General features: G+C 51.2%; 1 protein-coding gene across 4 annotated transcripts in view; it reads left to right on the top strand.

Annotated features, from left to right (window-relative positions):
- Positions 1-18,627, top strand: part of Mapt (microtubule associated protein tau) — a 104,183-nt gene that overhangs the window by 61,058 nt on the left and 24,498 nt on the right. For 3 of the 4 annotated variants that reach the window (XM_036195370.1, XM_036195371.1, XM_036195372.1), the window contains 3 exons: positions 3,396-3,461; positions 10,943-10,998; positions 15,479-15,611. In XM_036195370.1, coding sequence (XP_036051263.1) covers positions 3,396-3,461; positions 10,943-10,998; positions 15,479-15,611 — 255 coding nt within the window. Of the gene's footprint in view, positions 1-3,395; positions 3,462-7,022; positions 7,764-10,942; positions 10,999-13,807; positions 14,006-15,478; positions 15,612-18,627 lie in introns of all 4 variants that reach the window. The other variant, XM_036195373.1, reaches the window with a different exon arrangement.

The raw sequence follows: 18,627 nt of genomic DNA on the forward strand, positions 1-18,627 counted from the left end.
GGTGTTCTGAAAGCCTGGCCAGGCCTCAGCTTTGAGCACGAAGGATGCTTGAAGGCCATAGAACACCTTATAGGGTGACACCATGGCTGACTTGATTTTGTCTCTGGCTATTCCTTCCAAGTTTTGTCATTGAAAAAATTTGTCTTCTGTCTGGGATGAAAACTATCCACTTTCTTATCTCTTCTGAGTAATCAGAAATGCTTCATGGTCACAAAACAGCCTGCAGAAGGCTGGGGTGTAGCTCAGTGTCTGGTTTAGCATACATGAACCCCAAGGACTTGATCCCCACTCTTATGCCCAGATCATGGAGACCCTCAAAAGACCACCATGGAGACTGAATTCTGTATGTAAAAGCAAAGAGCCTTTATTTCAAGCTCTAAGCTTGGTCTCTCTGTCTGTCCGATGCAGCGATGAGAGCCCAGAGCCCAGGCAGGGTAGGGTTTCTATCATAGCAGAGGTTGGGGTGAGAGGATTTCCAGGGTTCAGGACCCTGATTGGCTAGGGGTATCTTGGTAAGAAGGGGAAATAGGTGTGTGCTAGGCTCAAGGACATCTGGCTATCTTACCTAATGGTTGGATTGTTTGGGATGTCAGGTACTTCCCCATCCCTGGGTAGGTCCCTAGGTGGTGTCAGCTTATGGCTTTTCCTGGATCTGGGTGTTGCCTGCCAGTAAGCCTGTCACAGCAGCCATGCCTGGGCCTCTAGGCCTGTCATGGCAGCTGTGTGGTCAAGCTGTTTGGGGGCCCTTCACACTCACCATGTTATTAATAAGTGTGATGAGGGAGAAAAAAAACCCACAGCTTATAAATGCTTATCAGAAGGGCCAGTCTGATGTGATGGTCAGGCCCACAACCTCGTTCTAAACCAGCCTCTACTCTGGGCTAGTGAGGGCAAGCATGTAGGAGGAGGCAGTGGCTGCTTCCCACTCTGTGCAGGAGCTTAGAGGTTACCGTTTCTCTCATGGAGACTGTATTAGCTTCTCATAAGTGTGCAGATGCCTGGAAGAAACAACTCCAGGAGGAATGGGCCTAGAGGGCTCATGGTTGTTTAGTTCATGGGCCTAGAGGGCTCACAGTTTAGTTCATGGGCCTAGAGGGCTCACACTTGTTTAGTTCATGGGCCTAGAGGGCTCACACTTGTTTAGTTCATGGGCCTAGAGGGCTCACAGTTTAGTTCATGGGCCTAGAGGGCTCACAGTTGTTTAGTTCATGGGCTTGAGGGCTCACAGTTGTTTAGTTCATGGGCCTAGAGGGCTCACGGTTGTTTAGTTCATGGGCTTGAGGGCTCACAGTTGTTTAGTTCATGGGCCTAGAGGGCTCACGGTTGTTTAGTGCCGTGGCCTTGAGCAGGGCTTTATGGTAGCCTTGTGTGGTGGGAGAAGCTCTTCCCCTCTTGGTGGACAGGGAGCAGAGGAGTGTAGCATTAGGCACACTTTCTCCTTCATCAGCTTTCGTTCTATGTTCTCCTTCCATAAAGATTGACATCTCCGCCTCGGACTCTGAGGGGTATGTCATCCCTCCTCTCAGGGATCTAGCTGCAGCATCACCTCTGTGGAGGGTGACTCATTTCCACTAGTGACCCATGAGGCGTGATCTAAGATGCCTCAGTCCTAGCACTTGAGAGGCAAGGTGAGAGGGTCAAGAGTTCGAGACCTGCCTCGGGTACGTAGTGAGTGCAAGGAGAAGCTACATAGCAAGACCCTATGGAGCCACTGCAGCCCCGGGCAGGCGGGCCAGTCGCCTCTTGTGGGTTTAGAGTTGAGTGGCTGGGTTTCCAGCTGTTGGTAAAACTGGTACCTCGTGTTGCCCTCACTTGAGCACATTTCTGCTGCTTCTTGGTGCTCAGGAAAGCTGCCCAACGACGCTGTGTGACTTGCTACCCTGGGAGGCCTGTCTCCTTGGAGAGAGTCCAACTTACCTCCCTGAAAATGCTCCCCGACCCCACTCCCGGGGAACATTCAAAGTCGTTAGTGGTACACCATTTTGGCTTCACACCCAGGGCAGGATGTCACAATCCCACAACCCGGCACTGCGGGGGAAGATGAATAGACTCTCCCAATGCCAGGACAGTGATGGAGTCCCGGAATGCCTCTTTATGTCTGCAAAGGACTCTAAGACTGCTTAGCTGGATTTGCTGTGGCTCTGAGCCTGTCTTCCATTCCCATAATCTTGCTCAGACTAAATCCACACTTGGACTTTGCCTTCCTAGACACTTGATACAATATGTGACCATTGTTGCGTTATCTGACAAGGAACTGTCACCCAAATCCCTCCTTGGTATCCCAGAGGACCTAGGTGGGTCTGAGCCGATAGCTGGTTGGTGGAGAGCTTCCAAGTCCACCGCAGCCTCACTGTCACCCCACCCTCACTCACTGGCTAGGTGCTTACCAGGACACCATGTGACTATGCGGCGGCTCAGGCTCTTTCTTGTTGTGCCCTCAGTAGCAAGTGAAGTGAAAACTGGCTTGCAGCTTTAGGTGCCAGACCGAGCACCTCAGTCCAGAGACAAGGCTGATGGCCCAGCTGACACTGTGTGAGCATTTCTTCAAGTTCTGGTGTGCCTCAAGGCCTTGAGGTCAGCATGGGCCAGCTTGCTTTATAAACCCCACCTCTAGACTTGCGTGTGTGTGCTATCCCATAGCTGTGTCCCCATTTCTGTGTTCCCCAGATTAGTGTTTACTAACTAGAGTACTGCTCCTGTGGTCTGGAACTTTCTCAGCCTTCTTTATTTGGGGTGACTTTCAGCTCCTTAAATAGAACACAGAGACCCCAAAAAGCTGCCCATGGGCCCCGTTGGCCTTGCTTCAGCCAGGTAATGCTGGTTTTAGGCGTGACATGTGAGGGGTTCAGAGGGAAGAAACTTAGCAGCCTGAGCGTCTCCTGCGTGTCAGACTCTCTTCTCCATACCTTCACTATCCTCCTACAAGACAAACCTGAATCATATCCTCCAGGTTCCCGATGAGGAAACAGGCTCAGAGAGGCCTGGCAAGTGGCGGGTCCTGGGTCCACACCCCAGCTACCTCACCCCAGCAAACACACTCTCTCCCTGAGCACCTGTCCTCCCAAAGTGCTGGCCAGGGCAGGCAGTGGTCTTGAGAGTGCTGGCCTCTCTGTGGAGCCAGGCAAGACAGCAGAACCTCGGACCCCTATGGAGAAGCTCTTTCCTCCTAGGTCGCAGTCACCTGGAAGGTGTGTGGTGGCTGTAGGTTTTGTTTGGGCACATCTCGTCACCACTGTCCCTAGCTGCAGGCTTTGCAGAGTGGAGCACAGCAGCTGACCCTGCAGGGCACACCCCTCCTGCACGTTTCATGTGAGAAGCATAAGGTACAGAGAGCACAGATCACAGCAAGTAGTAACTGTCTGCTTCTGTCCTCTCCCTTTGCTGCTTTGGACCAGCTGAAGAAGCAGGCATTGGAGATACCCCGAACCTGGAGGACCAAGCCGCTGGGCATGTGACTCAAGGTCAGTAGTCCAAATCGCCTCTAGGACTTAGAGACCAGGAGAAGGGAGATGGGAGCACCCAATGGGCTCTACCTTGAAAAGCCATCTTAGCCCTGGGTCCTAATTTACAAGTCCAGGCGACCTGGGTTCTGTAGACACAGAGTTTTCTAATACCGTTCTGATTGATTCCTGCGGTATGTGTGGGGTGGGGGGTAGGAGAGTCCTGAAGGAAACAGGCCTTGCCTAGCCTTGCAATGAGCATGGTGGGTGATGCTCCCACAGTGCCCTCTGACCTGTCAGTCACATCACCATGGAACTTATCCATTCAAGCTTCCTTCTCCGTGGTCTTTACGCCTTATTCTAATTTTCTTCTCAGGAACCAAACTTCTGTGGTCAAGACAAGTACCTTTCTGCAGCTGTTTATCAAAATCACATTTTTAAAAGGATTTTTAAAACCTTAGAGGGTCTTGATTTTAGGCAATGGAGACCTCTGGTATAGACAAACATGACTTAGCTTTGTTGTCGACCATTTTTCTGGATAGATGAACTTGAGTGTCCCTGTATGACAGGGAGGCTCACAGATGACAGAGGAGCTGGGAGATGATGCCCTTTTCTCTGTAAAATTGTAGAGCGTCTGTCCCTCTGGGTAGTGGGGCTGGCTGCCTTCAAGGGCTCTGCCTCACTGACCTCTAGCCTCGTTCATCCTCCTTTAGGTGACTTGGACACTAGGCTCCTGAGGAGGAGTTGGAGGAGACATTTTGTTTGTCCTGTTTACCTTGTGCCCCTCCCCAACTCCCAGTGAGGCCGTGTGTTAAAAGGTTTGGGTTGTTTGTTTGTTTGTTGTTTGAGATAACTTCCCTTGTAGCCCAAGCTGGCCTCCATTTGTATCCAAGGATGACCTTTTGATCTTCCTCCTTCGGCTTTCTGAGTGCTAAGGTTGCAGGTATGTGCCTCCACTCCCAGTGTATGCAGTGCTCAGGATCAAGCGCAGGGCTTTGTGTGTGCCAGGCAAGCATTCTGATGACTGAGCTGCATCCTGGCCCATTTCATATTTACTGAGTAGTTAATAGTATCCTGGAGGCCGGAGAGATAATTCTCCCAGCCCAGACCCTTCCTCTAGGAGTTTTGATTATGCTTTGGTTCCTCATCAGTTCACACACACAGCAAAGTATGCTTACTGTGTGTGTTTACTGTGTGTGTATGTTTGAGGCCTTGCCTCAACCTGAATGGACTCTTTGAAGGGACTGAGTATATCAGACTGCAGGACACCCCAGTCAAAAATAATTTCTAGGGAGCATCTTCTTGAAGGTAGTAGAGGCCCGAGTCTGTTGGGTGGCATCATGGCTGGTAGCTGCCTTGGCCTCTGGTCCGTGAGCCGGCTGGCACTGGGTAGCCGGACCCTGCTGGTTTCTTCTTCAATCCTTGAGACAGACCAAGGGCCTCTATAAGGCACCTGATAAGGAGCAGAAATGGGTGTCTAGACAGTAGCTGTTGTATGTAGAATGCAGTGATTGATCAGCTGTCATGTGACAGCCTTGACGCTGGGACCATAAACAAATGTCACTGTGAACTCAATCTGAGAAGGAAGGAGAGGGCCAGGCTGGAGTTGGGTCCCTTGGTAGTGAGCCAGCCACACTGAGTCCCACTGGGTTAGACAGAGGTTTAGTGGACCTATTAGGCGTGTGTGTCCAGAGTTACACATACATGTGGATACACATGTTCTCCTCCTCTTCCCCTCCCCCACCCAGATTTCTTTTCTATATTCCCAAAGCCTTTGAGAATATTATAGGTTTTATATTATATTATATTTTATTATATTATATTATATATTAATATTATAGAAGAGAACTGGGAATTTGTTTGAGATATTTTGTTGGGACCAGGTAGGATATTGAAGAAATTCAGAGTTACCTAAGTGTAGTGGCACATGCCTGTAATCTCAACACTTGGAGAGTAAGATTGGAGAACCAGGGGGTCAAGGTCATCCTTGGCCACATACTGAGTTTGACACCAGCCTCAAGTACAGGAGACTCTGTCCCAAACAAGCAATCTAACAGAACCAGAGGGTGCTCATTGAGGACCTTATTGAGTCAGTAAGACTCAAGTGGACTCCCTCATTCCTAACACACAGCCAGATGCTCTAAAGAGGGGTTTACATGAATATCACATGACTGATCCAGGGAAAAAACAACATGCTTAGACCAGCTGAGCTGGTGGGCACTGTGCTGGGTGATCAGTTAAAACAGAGATCCCAATGCTCCTGCCTCACTCACCTGAGGCAAAAGAAGGTTGACCACAGAGCTATACATGTCCTGCTGTTCCACATAGAGGAATCATACTGCAGTCAGTTAGCAAAGCTCCATGTCAACAGTCATAGCTTGTGAATTTTCCAAATCAGAGCAGGAATAGAGAGGCCAGGTAACTTATGACACCACTGGTTTCACCTGCCCGAAGGGAAGAGAGAGAAGGACAGAGGGAGGGAGGGAGAGAGGGAGGGAGGGAGGGAGGGAGGGAGAGAGGGAGGGAGGGAGGGAGGGAGGGAGGGAGGGAGAGAGAGAAGAGAAACAGAGAAAGATGGACACACAGAGAGAGAGAACACAGAGATCACTGTCATAACCCAGACAAGGCCACCAGGAGCCCAGAATCTTCTAGGAGCTTGGGTTCTGTAAATGGTAGCTGAGCATGCATCTGAGCCCATAATCACATGCTGGGTAACTACAGAGATGACAGCAGACTCTGGCCCAGCAGAATACCAGAAGACCTCAGAGGTTACCAAGTCTAAGTCTCCCTTTTTTAATGGACAAGAACACTGATGCCAAGAGAGTCATGCAGCAAGCTAGTGGCAGACAGACCAAAAGAACATTTATTCCAAGCAATGAGCTGGGCCCAAGACAGGCTCCTGTCTCTGTTAGAAGAGTCCTGATACCTTTGAGGGGTCTTTTCTTATGGTAAGTACTATGGTCCCCTTTAAACAATATCTGTTCCCTTGTTAACCATTTACCACCACTGCCTCTTCAAGCAGCAGAGAGAGGTGCCTGAGAGGCTCCTCCTGAGCAGGAAGCTTAGTGTTCAAGTCCAGCCCAGACTGAATACAGAAGTTTCTGGGGTCTCACTGCCACCTCTAGGTGAAAAACACAGGTGCTCCAGGCTTGGCCATCACTCACTGAAAGGATGATAATCGGTTGCTACGTGGAAAAGTCACGGTCAGGACAGGACCCAGTGTTAGTTTTCAGAGCTTTATTAGGAGGGAAAGGTGGGGGAGGGTAGAGAGGAGAGCCCGGCCTGGAGAGAGAGAAAGATGGGAGTGGGGGAGCAGAGCGGATCAGAGCAGAGCACGGAGCAGAGAGAGAGGGTAGGGGTCTGCGTCTGGCTTTTAAGGCACAGACTGATGATGTAAGAGGCAAGACCCTGAACTGGAGTGAGAGCAGAATCCTAATACTCACTGTCCCCAAAAGCACCCCACCTGCCCAGTCCCTCCTCCACCAGCTGGTCCTCAGGAGCCCATCCAGGAGTGGAGACTAGAGCCTGTCAAGGTGGGCCTGCCCATCCTGAAACCCTCCTCTGCTGGGTATCTCCACACAGAGCCAGAGAAGGTCCAGATTTTCCCAGAAAGTTTGCTTGGAGGGCCAGGGCGCCATGAAGGCCAGGCTCCAGACCCAGGGATCTCAGATTGGATCTGCCAACCGGTGCCTAAGGTGTCTGGGGCTCCCCTCCTGCCACAAGGCCTCAGAGAGGCTACGTGCCAACCTTCGGGGACAAGACCTGAGGATGTAGAGAGAAGCCACCCAGCCTCTGAGCTGCTGCGCCAAGAGCCACCTCGGAAGGAGGGATGGGGCAAAGACAGGCTGGGGAGTGAGGAGGAGGCGGATGAAGATCTTGACACGGATGAGTCATCCCAGGGCTCCCCTCCCTCCCAGGCCCCCCTGGCTCCTGGCAGGGCAGCCCCTCAGGCTGTCTCCAAGGAAACCACTGGCATGCCTGGGTTCCCAGATGAGGGTGTCATCCCACTTCCTGTTGACTTCCTCTCCAAAGTCTCCACAGAGACCCAGGCCTCGCAGCCCGATGGGCCTGGCACAGGGCCCGTGGAGGAAGGGCCCGAGGCTGCCCCAGAGTTCACATTCCACGTGGAAATCAAAGCCAGCATGCCGAAGGAGCAGGATTTGCAAGGGGCTACATTGGTGGGGGCCCCTGGAGAGGAGCCACAGGCCCAGGGCCCCTCTGTGGGAAAGGGCATCAAAGATGCTAGCCTTCTGGAACCATCTGAGAAGCAGCCCGCAGCTGGCCTGCCAGGGAGGCCAGTCAGTCGAGTCCCTCAACTTAAAGGTCTGTGGTTTAAGCCCTCTCACTCCTCCCCTGGTACCCCCCAGGCTGTGGACACTGTCACTGAGCTTCTGGCCTTCCTGCCTCCCGTACCTGAGATTCCAGGAGAGGCGCCAAAGCCACCTCCTGGGCCGCTGCCCCCTCCCCAGCCCTGCCCTGCAGCCTCTGGTAGCACGATTCCTTTCACGCTTGCCCTCACTGTGCATGTCACCAACACCGGGCCCTGTGCTTTCTGCCCTGTTTGGCTCTCTGTCCACTTGACGTATCCACCGGGGCCCACCAGCCCACTGGCGGCTGGTGAACACACTACATAGAGTGGATAACAAACAGTGCCCCTCATTTTGGGAGGCCTATGATGCATTTTTACATTCACAATCTAGAACCTTCCCAGCACTCTGAGTAGGCATCATCAGCCTCACTTTTCAGATGAGGAAACTGAGCCTCAGAGAAGTCAATTGACCTTCTGATAAGCACCCAGAGTAAATAATGGTTGGAGTCAAGTTCAGAATCCGGTTAGGTTAGAATCTGCTCTGAAAGGCACCCTCTTGCCATGGTCCCCCACATTGCCTTCCAGGAGATTCTGGAGTGTGTCTTCCTGGTGCAGAGCCACTGAGTTCACCTGCCTGTCTTCTGATGCTCTCACCAACAGACAGCATGTCACATTTGACAGGTGACAGCCACCCAAACCTCTCCCCGAGTCTGCTTGCAGCTGAATGATGAATAAAGCATATCTTTCAGGTCCAGAGTGACCCCCCTGTCAGTCAGGCACAGGCTGGGTCCCTGTGTGCAGCCCCATCTGGAACCCTTTGGAGGCTGCAGGGTGAGAGCAACCTCCAGACAGTGACATTCATGGCTTTAAGATTTTAGACTACTTGGCGTTTGAGCCTTCGAGATGGCTCAGTGGGCAAGGCTACTCGCCACCAAACCTAAGATCTAAGTTCCATCCCCAAGACCTACACGGTGCAAAGACGTGCTGCCACATGGATACAGAGATCCGAGATTAACTGTGCAAATGAGCCCTCTGTTTGTCCTTTGACCTCCATATGCATGTGGTGGCATGTACGTGGTACACACACACACACACACACACACACACACACACACACACACTTCATGTGCTCTTGTACGAGAAATAAATAAATGTCAGGATAGACTACTTGACATGTTAGAATTATTTGCAGGGCCCAGAACCTGATGCCTCGTAAGCACCAAGTCAAAAGCATCTATTAGCTACGGATTAAATTCTGCTTGTAGAGAAGACTCCAATATCACAAGTAGAAGTAATCTGGGATACATAGTGAGATACCTAGTGAGTTCAAGGCTAGTCTGGGCTACATAGCAAGATCGTGGTGTTTTGTTTTGTTTTGTTTTGTTTTTTAAAAAACCTGGGCATGATGCCCTGTGCATAGAATGAGCACTGTACATAGGATGGAGAAAAAGGAGGATCAGGAGTTCAAGACCAGACTCCCCTACATAAGACCCTGTCTTAAAACAAAAATTAGGGTGGATAGGGGAAGCTTGTGTCTGTTTTAAACTCCAAGGCAAAAGAGGACACATGATTGCCTTGAATGTTTTCCAAAGTAACATTCTATCAAATTCTGGTCCTCCAGGTGTCAAGAGGTGTGGGAGGGGCGGTAGGGAGGGTATAGTTCTATAACACAGAGAAGCTAAGCAGAGCTCAAGAATGTCCATGTTTGTGAGACTGCTCAGAGCTCTTACTGTGCTGTGCACAGGGACCCTCCCCAGAGGATTTCCTCTGTCGATTTCCCAAATATATTTGATACCACCTGCTAACATCTCCCGAACAGGGCTTATTCAGTCCTACCTGGACTCAGGAAGTGCTAATCTAGCAGGCTGATTTGCAATAATGACGGTGATAAGCGGGTGACTCCAGTGAAATAATTCACCAACACAAAAACTGGGAGAGTGTGTTAGCTACGCTGTAGTACAGAGGCGAAGGCAACTCAGCAGGAACTCTGCACAGAGCATCCTAAGGAACTGCTTTCGCCGGTAGGGTTGGGAATTAGTCAGGTGGTGTTCCGATGTCACTGATCCCAGGAACAATCTCAGCTGGAGCTCTTGCAGTTAGAAGCAGGCTGGCCTTGTGGTTTTCCCCTCAGTCAGAATTGGATTGGCACGGCTGTTTGTCCTAAACAGATACACATGGCTGACAGAGAAAAGAGTGCATAAGAGCCACAGAACTGCCATTGCAATGCAGATTCCTGGGTATCTGTTGGCTGCACACCCAGCCTCAGTGCACCTAGGAATCTGTATGCCATCTCCACAGGTGATTCTTCCACAGTAAAATGGGGAGACCCTCCCTGGGCTGGAGAGTCAGCACTGGTCACTCTGTAAGTCCAGTCTTCGTCTACCTGCAGGGAACCACAGGTTAACAGTGATGCTGGGGTTCCATGAGCAGGATGTGGCATATCTGAAGGGCACTTAGGAGTGGCAAAGTGCCCTCAGGGCTGTGCCAGAGTCGGAAGGACTACCTTGAAAGCAGCTGAGGCTGATGTGGAGAGTCCCTGTTAGTGAGTTGCCCTGGGTTATGGGTTGTACCCCATAACAGAGGAGAGGATATCCCCACGAGGCTCATCTATTCTAGTAGCAGATGACCTGGAGTGGGGGTTGGGATGGTCAGCATAAGATGGCCAAGAAGGTGGGGCTGAGGACCCTTCCGGAATGGGGTAGGTAGGGAAATAGAGGTGGTTTCAGTCGGGCCTTGAGACCCTGGAAGATAAGTGGGGCTCTCACAGGAAAGCAAGGCCAAGCTTGGCCATAGAGAGAGAGAACCTCCACACTCATCCAAGGATCCTGCTGCAGCCTGGAGCCAGGCTGGGCTGTCCCATTCATGGCCTTGGGGCATTTAAACGGCCCTGCATTCAGTGTGGTTGGCAGATGCAGAGAGTGAGCTCACCACAGCCACGTGTGGACCTGCACCTCTAACCGCACCTGCTGCGTTCCCTCTGCATGTGCCCACCCTCAGCTAGCCCGCTGCCCCCTCTTGCTGTGGCCCTGTGTGCTGTGGGACACTAACCATGTGAGACCTAGTAGATTTGAGGACTAAGAAAATCAGCTGGGTTTCAGCCAGAGGGAACTCATAACACCAGCCCTGAATTCTGGTGTGTCTGCGAACCTTAAGCATGGGGCATCACGTGCATTCTCATTTTGTATTTTATCAGCTCGAGTGGCCAGTGTCAGCAAAGACAGGGCTGGGAACGACGAGAAGAAAGTGAAGGTAAGTACTGACTGGCTGGTCTCCTTCGCCAAGAGGCTCTGCTTCACGCCTGGGTTTGTCCTCACCCATGATGTGTGCAAAGTGCTTGTCACTAGGGTGCGGCTGTCATTTTTGTTTTATAACTTATTTAATTTTATTTTATGTGCATTGGTGTGAGGGTGTCAGATACCTTAGAACTGGAGTTAACAGACAGTTGTGAGCTGCCATGTGGGTGCTGGGAATTGAACCAAGGTCCTCTGGAAGAGTAGTCAGTGCTCTTAACCACTGAGCCATCTCTCCAGCCTGCAGCTGTCATTTAAAGGCCCTTGCTTTTGGCAAAGGCAGTGTTTCCATCTTGGTATTTAACAAAGGGAAGGGTGATCCTCAAGTTATTCAGTCCCTCCCCCGTGCCCACCTCTTGTCATTTCCTCATAGCTTAAAAAAAGGTGTGTGTGAATTTTCTGGGTAATGTTTGGGGTTTGTGTTCCTTACCCTTACCACCACAGTTCTAGGTTCAGTAAATATACAGTGTTTCATATCCACAGAGTCCACTGGGGGTCAGAGAGCTAGGAGCCAGGGAAGAAGTGATCTCCAGACCAAGGCAGGGAGGATTCTGGGAGAAGAGCTGGGAGGCAAATGGGAGCTACTCTGCAGTGGCTGCCTCAGATCTGGCAGGGAAGCAGCAGACAGAGGAAGAAGAGACAGACTGAGCTGAGTCTGCAGAGAGCAGGCAGGTGGCCCCGGTGGCTGTTGTGTGTGGGGCTGCCTTGGGTTCAGAGTTAGTAAAGCCTCCCTGAGGCGAAGTGTGAGTTGAAAGGAAGGCCTCTGTTGGTCTTCTGCAGCCAAACCTGGTAGATAAAGCAGCTGCTTGCCACAGACCAGCGTCCCAAGCCCCACCTGTCCCCCGCTTCTCATCTGTAGTCCCCTCCCTCCATGACTTTTTATCTTAGAACCCCCTAAAGCTGTGCAGTGGTGACTTCCTGGAAAAATCCCACCATGACCCAGATTGGATCAACCGGGCAGCTAGTGTGAATGCTGCCCAGAGCATTGAGCTTGTAATCAGCACCAGAGCCCCAGGGGGTCTCCAGATGTGAGTGATGGTGCTAGAATCCATAGCAGGGGTTGAGGATCACTCCCAGAAGGCCCTGTTCTGCACTCATTAGGACTTCTCATCATGGGTGCTCAGAGAGGCAGCTGGGCCTTGTGCAGAAACTTAGCCCTGCCCCACAGCTTGAAGCAGGAGCCATAGCTGCTTGTCAGGCAAGATGCTCATTCGCCAGTCGGGCGGTGGTGGTGCACGCCTTTAATCCCAGCACTGGGAGGCAGAGCCAGGCGGATCTCTGTGAGTTCGAGGCCAGCCTTGGCTACCAAGTGAGTTCCAGGAAAGGCGCAAAGCTACACAGAGAAACCCTGTCTCGAAAAACAAAAAAAAAACAAAAACAAACAAACAAACAAAAAACAAACAAACAAAAAAAAGATGGTCATTCCCTTCTGGGGGAGGGGCAGGGAGTGCTCATGCTTGCACAAATGTGCACGTACTTATCATCTATGTGGTATTTAGTGCACAGTCCCTGTCCTGGATTGGCTCACAGGACAGCGTGGAGCCAAATCTATTGTAGATCTAGGCTAGGTAGATAATGCTGCCTACGGAGAGGGGTCTTATTCAGGAGCCAGGGACTGCAGTGGGGCTGCAGTACCCCACTCTAGCTGTTCCTCTGTGGAAGCAGCTGTTCCTTGGCCTGTCCTGACACTGATGACACCAACTGAGACCCAGCCCCTTCAGTGAAGGGATGAGGAAATACACTGAACAGCACAATGCAGTCTCCAGTCAGGGCTCCAGAGCACCCCACACTTGGTCTCTCAATTCCTTATTCCCAAAGGTAGGGTTTCACACCCTGCATCAAACCAGGCCCACCCTTCCAGTCAGAGTCCCCAGAGGCAAGCGTTGGGTGTCAGCCTTCAGCCCTTAGGTATCCTGTTCAGGGAATCCTTCTCGGAGAACATCCAGCCACACTTATTTCCTTAGGTGGAGTATGTTCTGGTGTTAACTTTGGCCAGTTCAAGACTCCATGGCATTAAGATTAGTATTATTCGAGTCTTTGTTTAATCAGAAAGTGTGTGTGTGTGTGTGTGTGTGTGTGTGTGTGTGTGTGTGTGCATATACATATGTATGTATACGTATGTGCGGGTGCAGGCACATATGTGCATCCTTGTGGCACCTGTGACATCTGAAGGAAGCTTTTGGTTGACTCTGGCACAATCCTCCTTGAAGGATTAGGATTCTGTTGGCATGGTAGAAAGAGAAGGTGGGTGTCAGTGACCCCGAATAGATGCTTCCCCTGAGGCTGAGAAAACACGGAAAGCCTCTGACCCATGCCACAGTGGCATTCTTTCTTGAGAAGATCTTGCTGCCGTTTCTCTGATGGTTTCCATGCACTTACCAAGTGGGAGCATCTCTAAGCCAGTGTTCTCCAGTGCTAGAGAAAGAATGTGCCAGAACATCTATCCACGTCCGGCATCTCTTTAGAAGTTCTTTGCTGTATGATTTTAATCATGTCCATCCCATGTCATCTGTGTAGCATGCGTAGCCAATAGGAGACCCAGTGCTGAGGGGACAGGACCGCTGTCCTTGCTGGAAGGGCGGAGGAGAGGGCTGCTTTGACCTGCGACCCTCCTTCTTTGTGTTTAGGGGTTTTTTGGTTTGTTTTGGTTTGTTTTTTGTTTTGTTTTTTGTTTTTTTTGTTTGGTTGGTTGGTTTTTGTTCCTTTTCAGTATGCTTCTCTCCTCCAATGCTGAATTTTATTTCGATTTTATTTATTTTATGTTTAAGACATCCACACCTTCACGAGCTAAACCCCTGAGCTGTAGGCCCTGCCTTAGCCCCACACGCCCCCGTCCTGGTAGCTCAGACCCTTTGATCAAACCCTCCAGCCCTGCTGTGTGCCCTGAGCCAGCCACCTCTCCTAAACACGTCTCTCCTGTCACACCCCGAAATGGCAGTCCTGGAACAAAGCAGATGAAACCCAAGGTAAGGAACAGACCTTCGGCGAGGCACAGGCTGCTGTTCCGTGGTGTTCGAGGGTGTTCGAGGGCTTTCCTCACCTAAACTCACAGGCAGCACTAGATGGCCGAAGGGACAGGGAGGGGACTGAGGACTAGGACCTGTGCTCCCTGCCTCCCTCTTCCCAGAAACAGCAGTCCCCAAGGTAACCAGGGGACCCCAGTTTGAAAACTGAGGCTCGGGGTTGAGGATTTAGCTCAGTGGTAGAGGGCTTGCCTAGCAAGTGCAAGGCCCTGAGATCAGTCCTCAGCTCCAGGGGGGAAAAAAAAGAAAAAAGAAAGAAAACTGAGGGTCTAAGCTGAGCACAGTACCTGATGGCTGTAACCATCCCCAACGCTGAGGAACATTCCTGTAATCTGAGGCTACCTTGGGCTATAGAGTGAGTTCCAGGCTAGCCTGGGCTACAGAGTAAGTTTCCATTTTGAAAACAAAAAAAAAGAAGCCAGGTGTGGTGATGCTTATAATTTCAGCACCCAGAGGCAGGGGTAAGAGGCAGGGGGATCAACCAGCAATACTTAGAAAGACTCTTTCTCTTAAAAAAATAAACAAAAACAGCCAGTTGGTGGTGGCACACATCTTTAACTCCAGCACTCAAGAAACAAAGGCAGGAGGATCTCTGTGTGTTGGAGGCCAGCCTGGTCTACAGAGTGAGTTCCAGGGTAGCCAAGGCTGTTACACAGTAAAGCCCTGTCTCGAGAAAGTGAAGTTAATTAATTAGTTAATTAAAAAATAAAAATAAACGGTGAAGAAAGCCTCAGGTCCCTCTAGAGTTCCTGTGGTCACTGGCCACGCCTCCAGCTGCGCCCATCCCCACAGCTCCTTCTCCCTTCCCTTCCTCCGGAGTCTGCGGGTTATGTGGTGTCTTTGTGAAGTTCTAAGGGTCGTCTACTGACCACCATCCCTGTCACCACTCACAATCAGCTGATTGTGTCTGTTCCACCCTGGCCCCCAGCTTTCAGCCAGTGTCCATGGCCAAGTGTTCTTAGCACACCTCAGGAGTCACTGAGACCCTGGGCCATGGAGATGAAGAAAAAGTCATGGCTTGGCTGTTGAGTGCTCTGCTGAAGGCTAAAGCCTAGGTCTCTTCGAGGGCCTCTGGTGAACCCAGCCTCCATCAGCTCCATCCACAGTGAAGAGTCGTGGTCTCCCTGGGCTAGCCTATTGACCTACCCAACCCTGCTCTTGCCCCAAGCACTACTGTCATTTTATAACACAGGCTAGCTCACAATTCATCTAAGAGGAAACAGGAACCTGATACTTGACATGCCAGTGAATTGTGGGGCTGTATGCCCCACAAACCCTCAAGACTGTACAAGACCCTTCTAGTATCCATCTCCACCTTCACCATCTTCCAGTCAAGGTGGGAGGATGGGTCTACCTCTCCTTGGTGATACAAACCTTTCCCAGTGGTAAAAACCTTTTACCCTGATTCGGTTCCAGGGGGCCGATGGTAAAACTGGAACCAAGATGGCCACACCTCGGGGAGCAGCCCCTCCAGGCCAGAAAGGCACATCCAACGCCACCAGGATCCCAGCCAAGACCACGCCCAGCCCAAAGACTCCTCCTGGCTCAGGTGAGAATGTTCCCTGGAGTCTACATCCAGAAGCTTCCAGGTGTAACAGTTAGTAACCCCTGGCGCCGACTAACACCTTGCAGTTGGCTGAGCACTGGAGACTTTGTTTTCTTTTCAATTCTTTGACAATTGTCTGAGGTAGATAATGAACCCTTGCTTTTTAATCAATGAAGAAACCTTGTTCATTTTAAAAGCATGAGGAAAATGCAATCACATGACTGATGAATAAGTGGTAGAGAAGGAGCATGCCCCCTAATCCATGGCTCTGGGGAGGCAGCCCCCAAATGAGGGTCCCCTGTCTCTTTGGAGAAGAGGTAGCCTGGGCAGGACATCATGGAGGATCTCTGGCAAATCAGCCTCATGAAGCTGGAATGTTAGGAATCTTCTAGCAAAACTCAAGTGTTTTAACTGAGCAGTGGCATGCTGTGGTCATTACTCTGGCCTCCTGTAAATAAAATCCAGTTGGCATGGAGAACCTGGCCAGGCTACAGTGGGGTTGTTTCGTGTCCAGTAGAGATACCAGGAACAGAAACCTAAAGACCTGCGCCCAGAAGGGACTTAGATGCCATGTGACATGACTCTGTGTTGTCTGGCCTGCATTTGCTCCCTCGTGGTGCCCAGGAGACCTATGGGTCTCTGTGTCTGGCCTGGCTCTCCTGGCCCTGCTCTCCTGGCCAGGGGCAGTCCCTGTGGCCCACTGCATGCTTCTGCCTGGATTGCAAAGGGTGCTGCCTGACAGTTGGGCTGTTTTCTTCGCCAAGTCACTGTGTGTCTGGTGTGTTTCCTGTACGCTGATTGATGTAGAGGCGTTAATGGTGTGTTACGTGGGTTTGCATCCGGGCACTTCTCCCTCCAGACTCTGCTAGCCCCGCTCACACAGTAGCCTGGAGCAAGCGCTCGCCCTGCCCTTCCGACCTCACCTGTCCTTAGGTGGCTCCATGTCGATGGCTCCGTCTTCCTCACTGGTCCCCACACCTGTTCCTGCTTCCGTCTCTCGTGCTAGGTGGACCAGCCAGCTGCGGCCACCTGAAGTACTCACAGAGACCCCTGTGAGCCTGATTATAATGAGGCTGTCTGGACTTTTCTTTTTAAGCTTCCAAGCAAGTGCAGAGAAAACTACCCCCTGCAGGGGCAAAATCTGAGAGAGGTAATTCTGGGTCCACTGCCCTGGGTGGGCAGACTCTCTTGGTGTGTGTTCTGCCCCTGTGCTTGTCTGCAAGGCTGGGAGGGCCTGCTGCTTCTAGCCCAGGCTACCCCAGAGAGGTGCAGAAACATCATGTATGCTTTTCTTCCCAAGTATGGTTCGTACTGGGGGCATCTGTGGACTCACATCCTGTGTGTTTACATTTCCTTCAGCGGCTGTTGGTGGGATGGGGACCATGTGCCTGGAGACGTGTGGGAGATGTTGGTTAAGTGGCGGCCATGCCGACCGAGGAGAGTGCTGGAAGAGTCACAAGCCATAGTTACCTTTCTAGAGCTTTACTGGGAGAGAGGGAGAGAGGGACCACGCGGAGGGGGGAGTAGGGAAGGAGAGAGTGCAGAAAAGGAGAGAACACACAGAGGGTTCGCCCGCTTTTTAGACTGGGACGCCATCCCAGGCTGGTGACGTAATTAGAGACGTAATCCTTACAGGAGTGTTGGAGGTTTGGACTGCCTCTAACCTAAGTCCCAATAGCAAAGTGTCACTGGTAGGCAGAGGGTTTTACTGGGCTGAGTTTTTTGTTTCATTTAAGAATTGGCATTTCGGGGCTGGGAGATGGATCAGCAGTTAAGAGCACTGGCTGCTCTTCCAGAGGACCCAGGTTCAATTCCCAGCACCCACATGGCAGCTCACAACTGTCTGTAACTCCAGTTCCAAGGAATCCAGCATCCTCACACAGGCAAACCAATGTGTATGAACTAAAAATAAATAAATCATTTAGAGAAATGGCATTTTACTCTGAAATGTTACAGAGAGCTGTCAACTACCATATGGGTGCCAGGAATTGAACCTGAGTCCTTTGGAAGAGTAGCCAGTGCTCTTAACTACTAAGCCACCTCCCCACCCACTCCCCATACCCTTTTCAAAATAAGGTCTTGAGGGCTCTGATCTTCCTCGTCTTTCAGATGAGGACATGGGCATAATGAAGGCCATTGGCTCACCCAAGGTTTCTTTGCAAGTGTCAGGAAAAGAACACAAGCCACCACCATCCTATGTCCCTGGGGACATGGAGACAGAGCTAAATCCAGAGTAGCAGTAGCTCCACATATCCCAGAACATGTTTGGAGGCTTTAGGGGTTCCTAAGACGTGGAACTAGAGGCCGAACATTGATGTTTAGGCAGAGATTGGCAGTAAGCACGTTTGCTATGATGCTTCTCGCTGTGGGTTGGGAAGCTTAAGAAAGGCCAGTTTTGCAGGACTCTATCAGATCTGGATGGGGGCCCAAAAATTTGCATATCACAAGTCCCACCTCCTGCTAAGAACATTAGAGGTTTTCAAACACAGAACAAAAACCCAGGGGTGTGGTGGCTCAGTGAACTCTAGGTGTGTCCCAGGCATGCTGGAGCACTATCATAGAAGCATGTGGGGGTAAAGGACGCAGGGAGGAGGCTGGACAGAACCAGGCAGCCTTCCTGGCAATTGATGGTGTTAGGAAAGGTGTGTGGGGAAGGGCATTCCTGGGCTGGAACAGCAAGGTGTAAGGTTCAGCAGTGTGGGGTGTGGCTTGTATGCAAAGCTCTGGGCAGGTGGTTCATACACTGTTCTGCAGCCCTGTAGTTAGGGGAGCCCTGGGTGTGCCCCATGGGGGAAGGGTCAGGAGGATCCCAGCTTGAAGGCTGCTGTGGGGTCCTGTCATTGAATTGCCTCAGTTAAGGTAAAGGACAGGCAGAAGTGAGTTTGTGGAGTAGTACCCCATCCCTTCCTTTCCCAAAGTGAGGCCTCAGCTCAGTGAAAGGGGGTGACACACAGCTAGCTAGAACCCATCGCCTGACTTCAGGACACTTCAGGGCTTGGGGAGAGTTGCCCCCCACCCC

The sequence above is a fragment of the Onychomys torridus genome, chromosome 8 (assembly GCF_903995425.1).
Source record: "Onychomys torridus chromosome 8, mOncTor1.1, whole genome shotgun sequence".
In the NCBI taxonomy this organism is placed as follows: domain Eukaryota; kingdom Metazoa; phylum Chordata; class Mammalia; order Rodentia; family Cricetidae; genus Onychomys; species Onychomys torridus.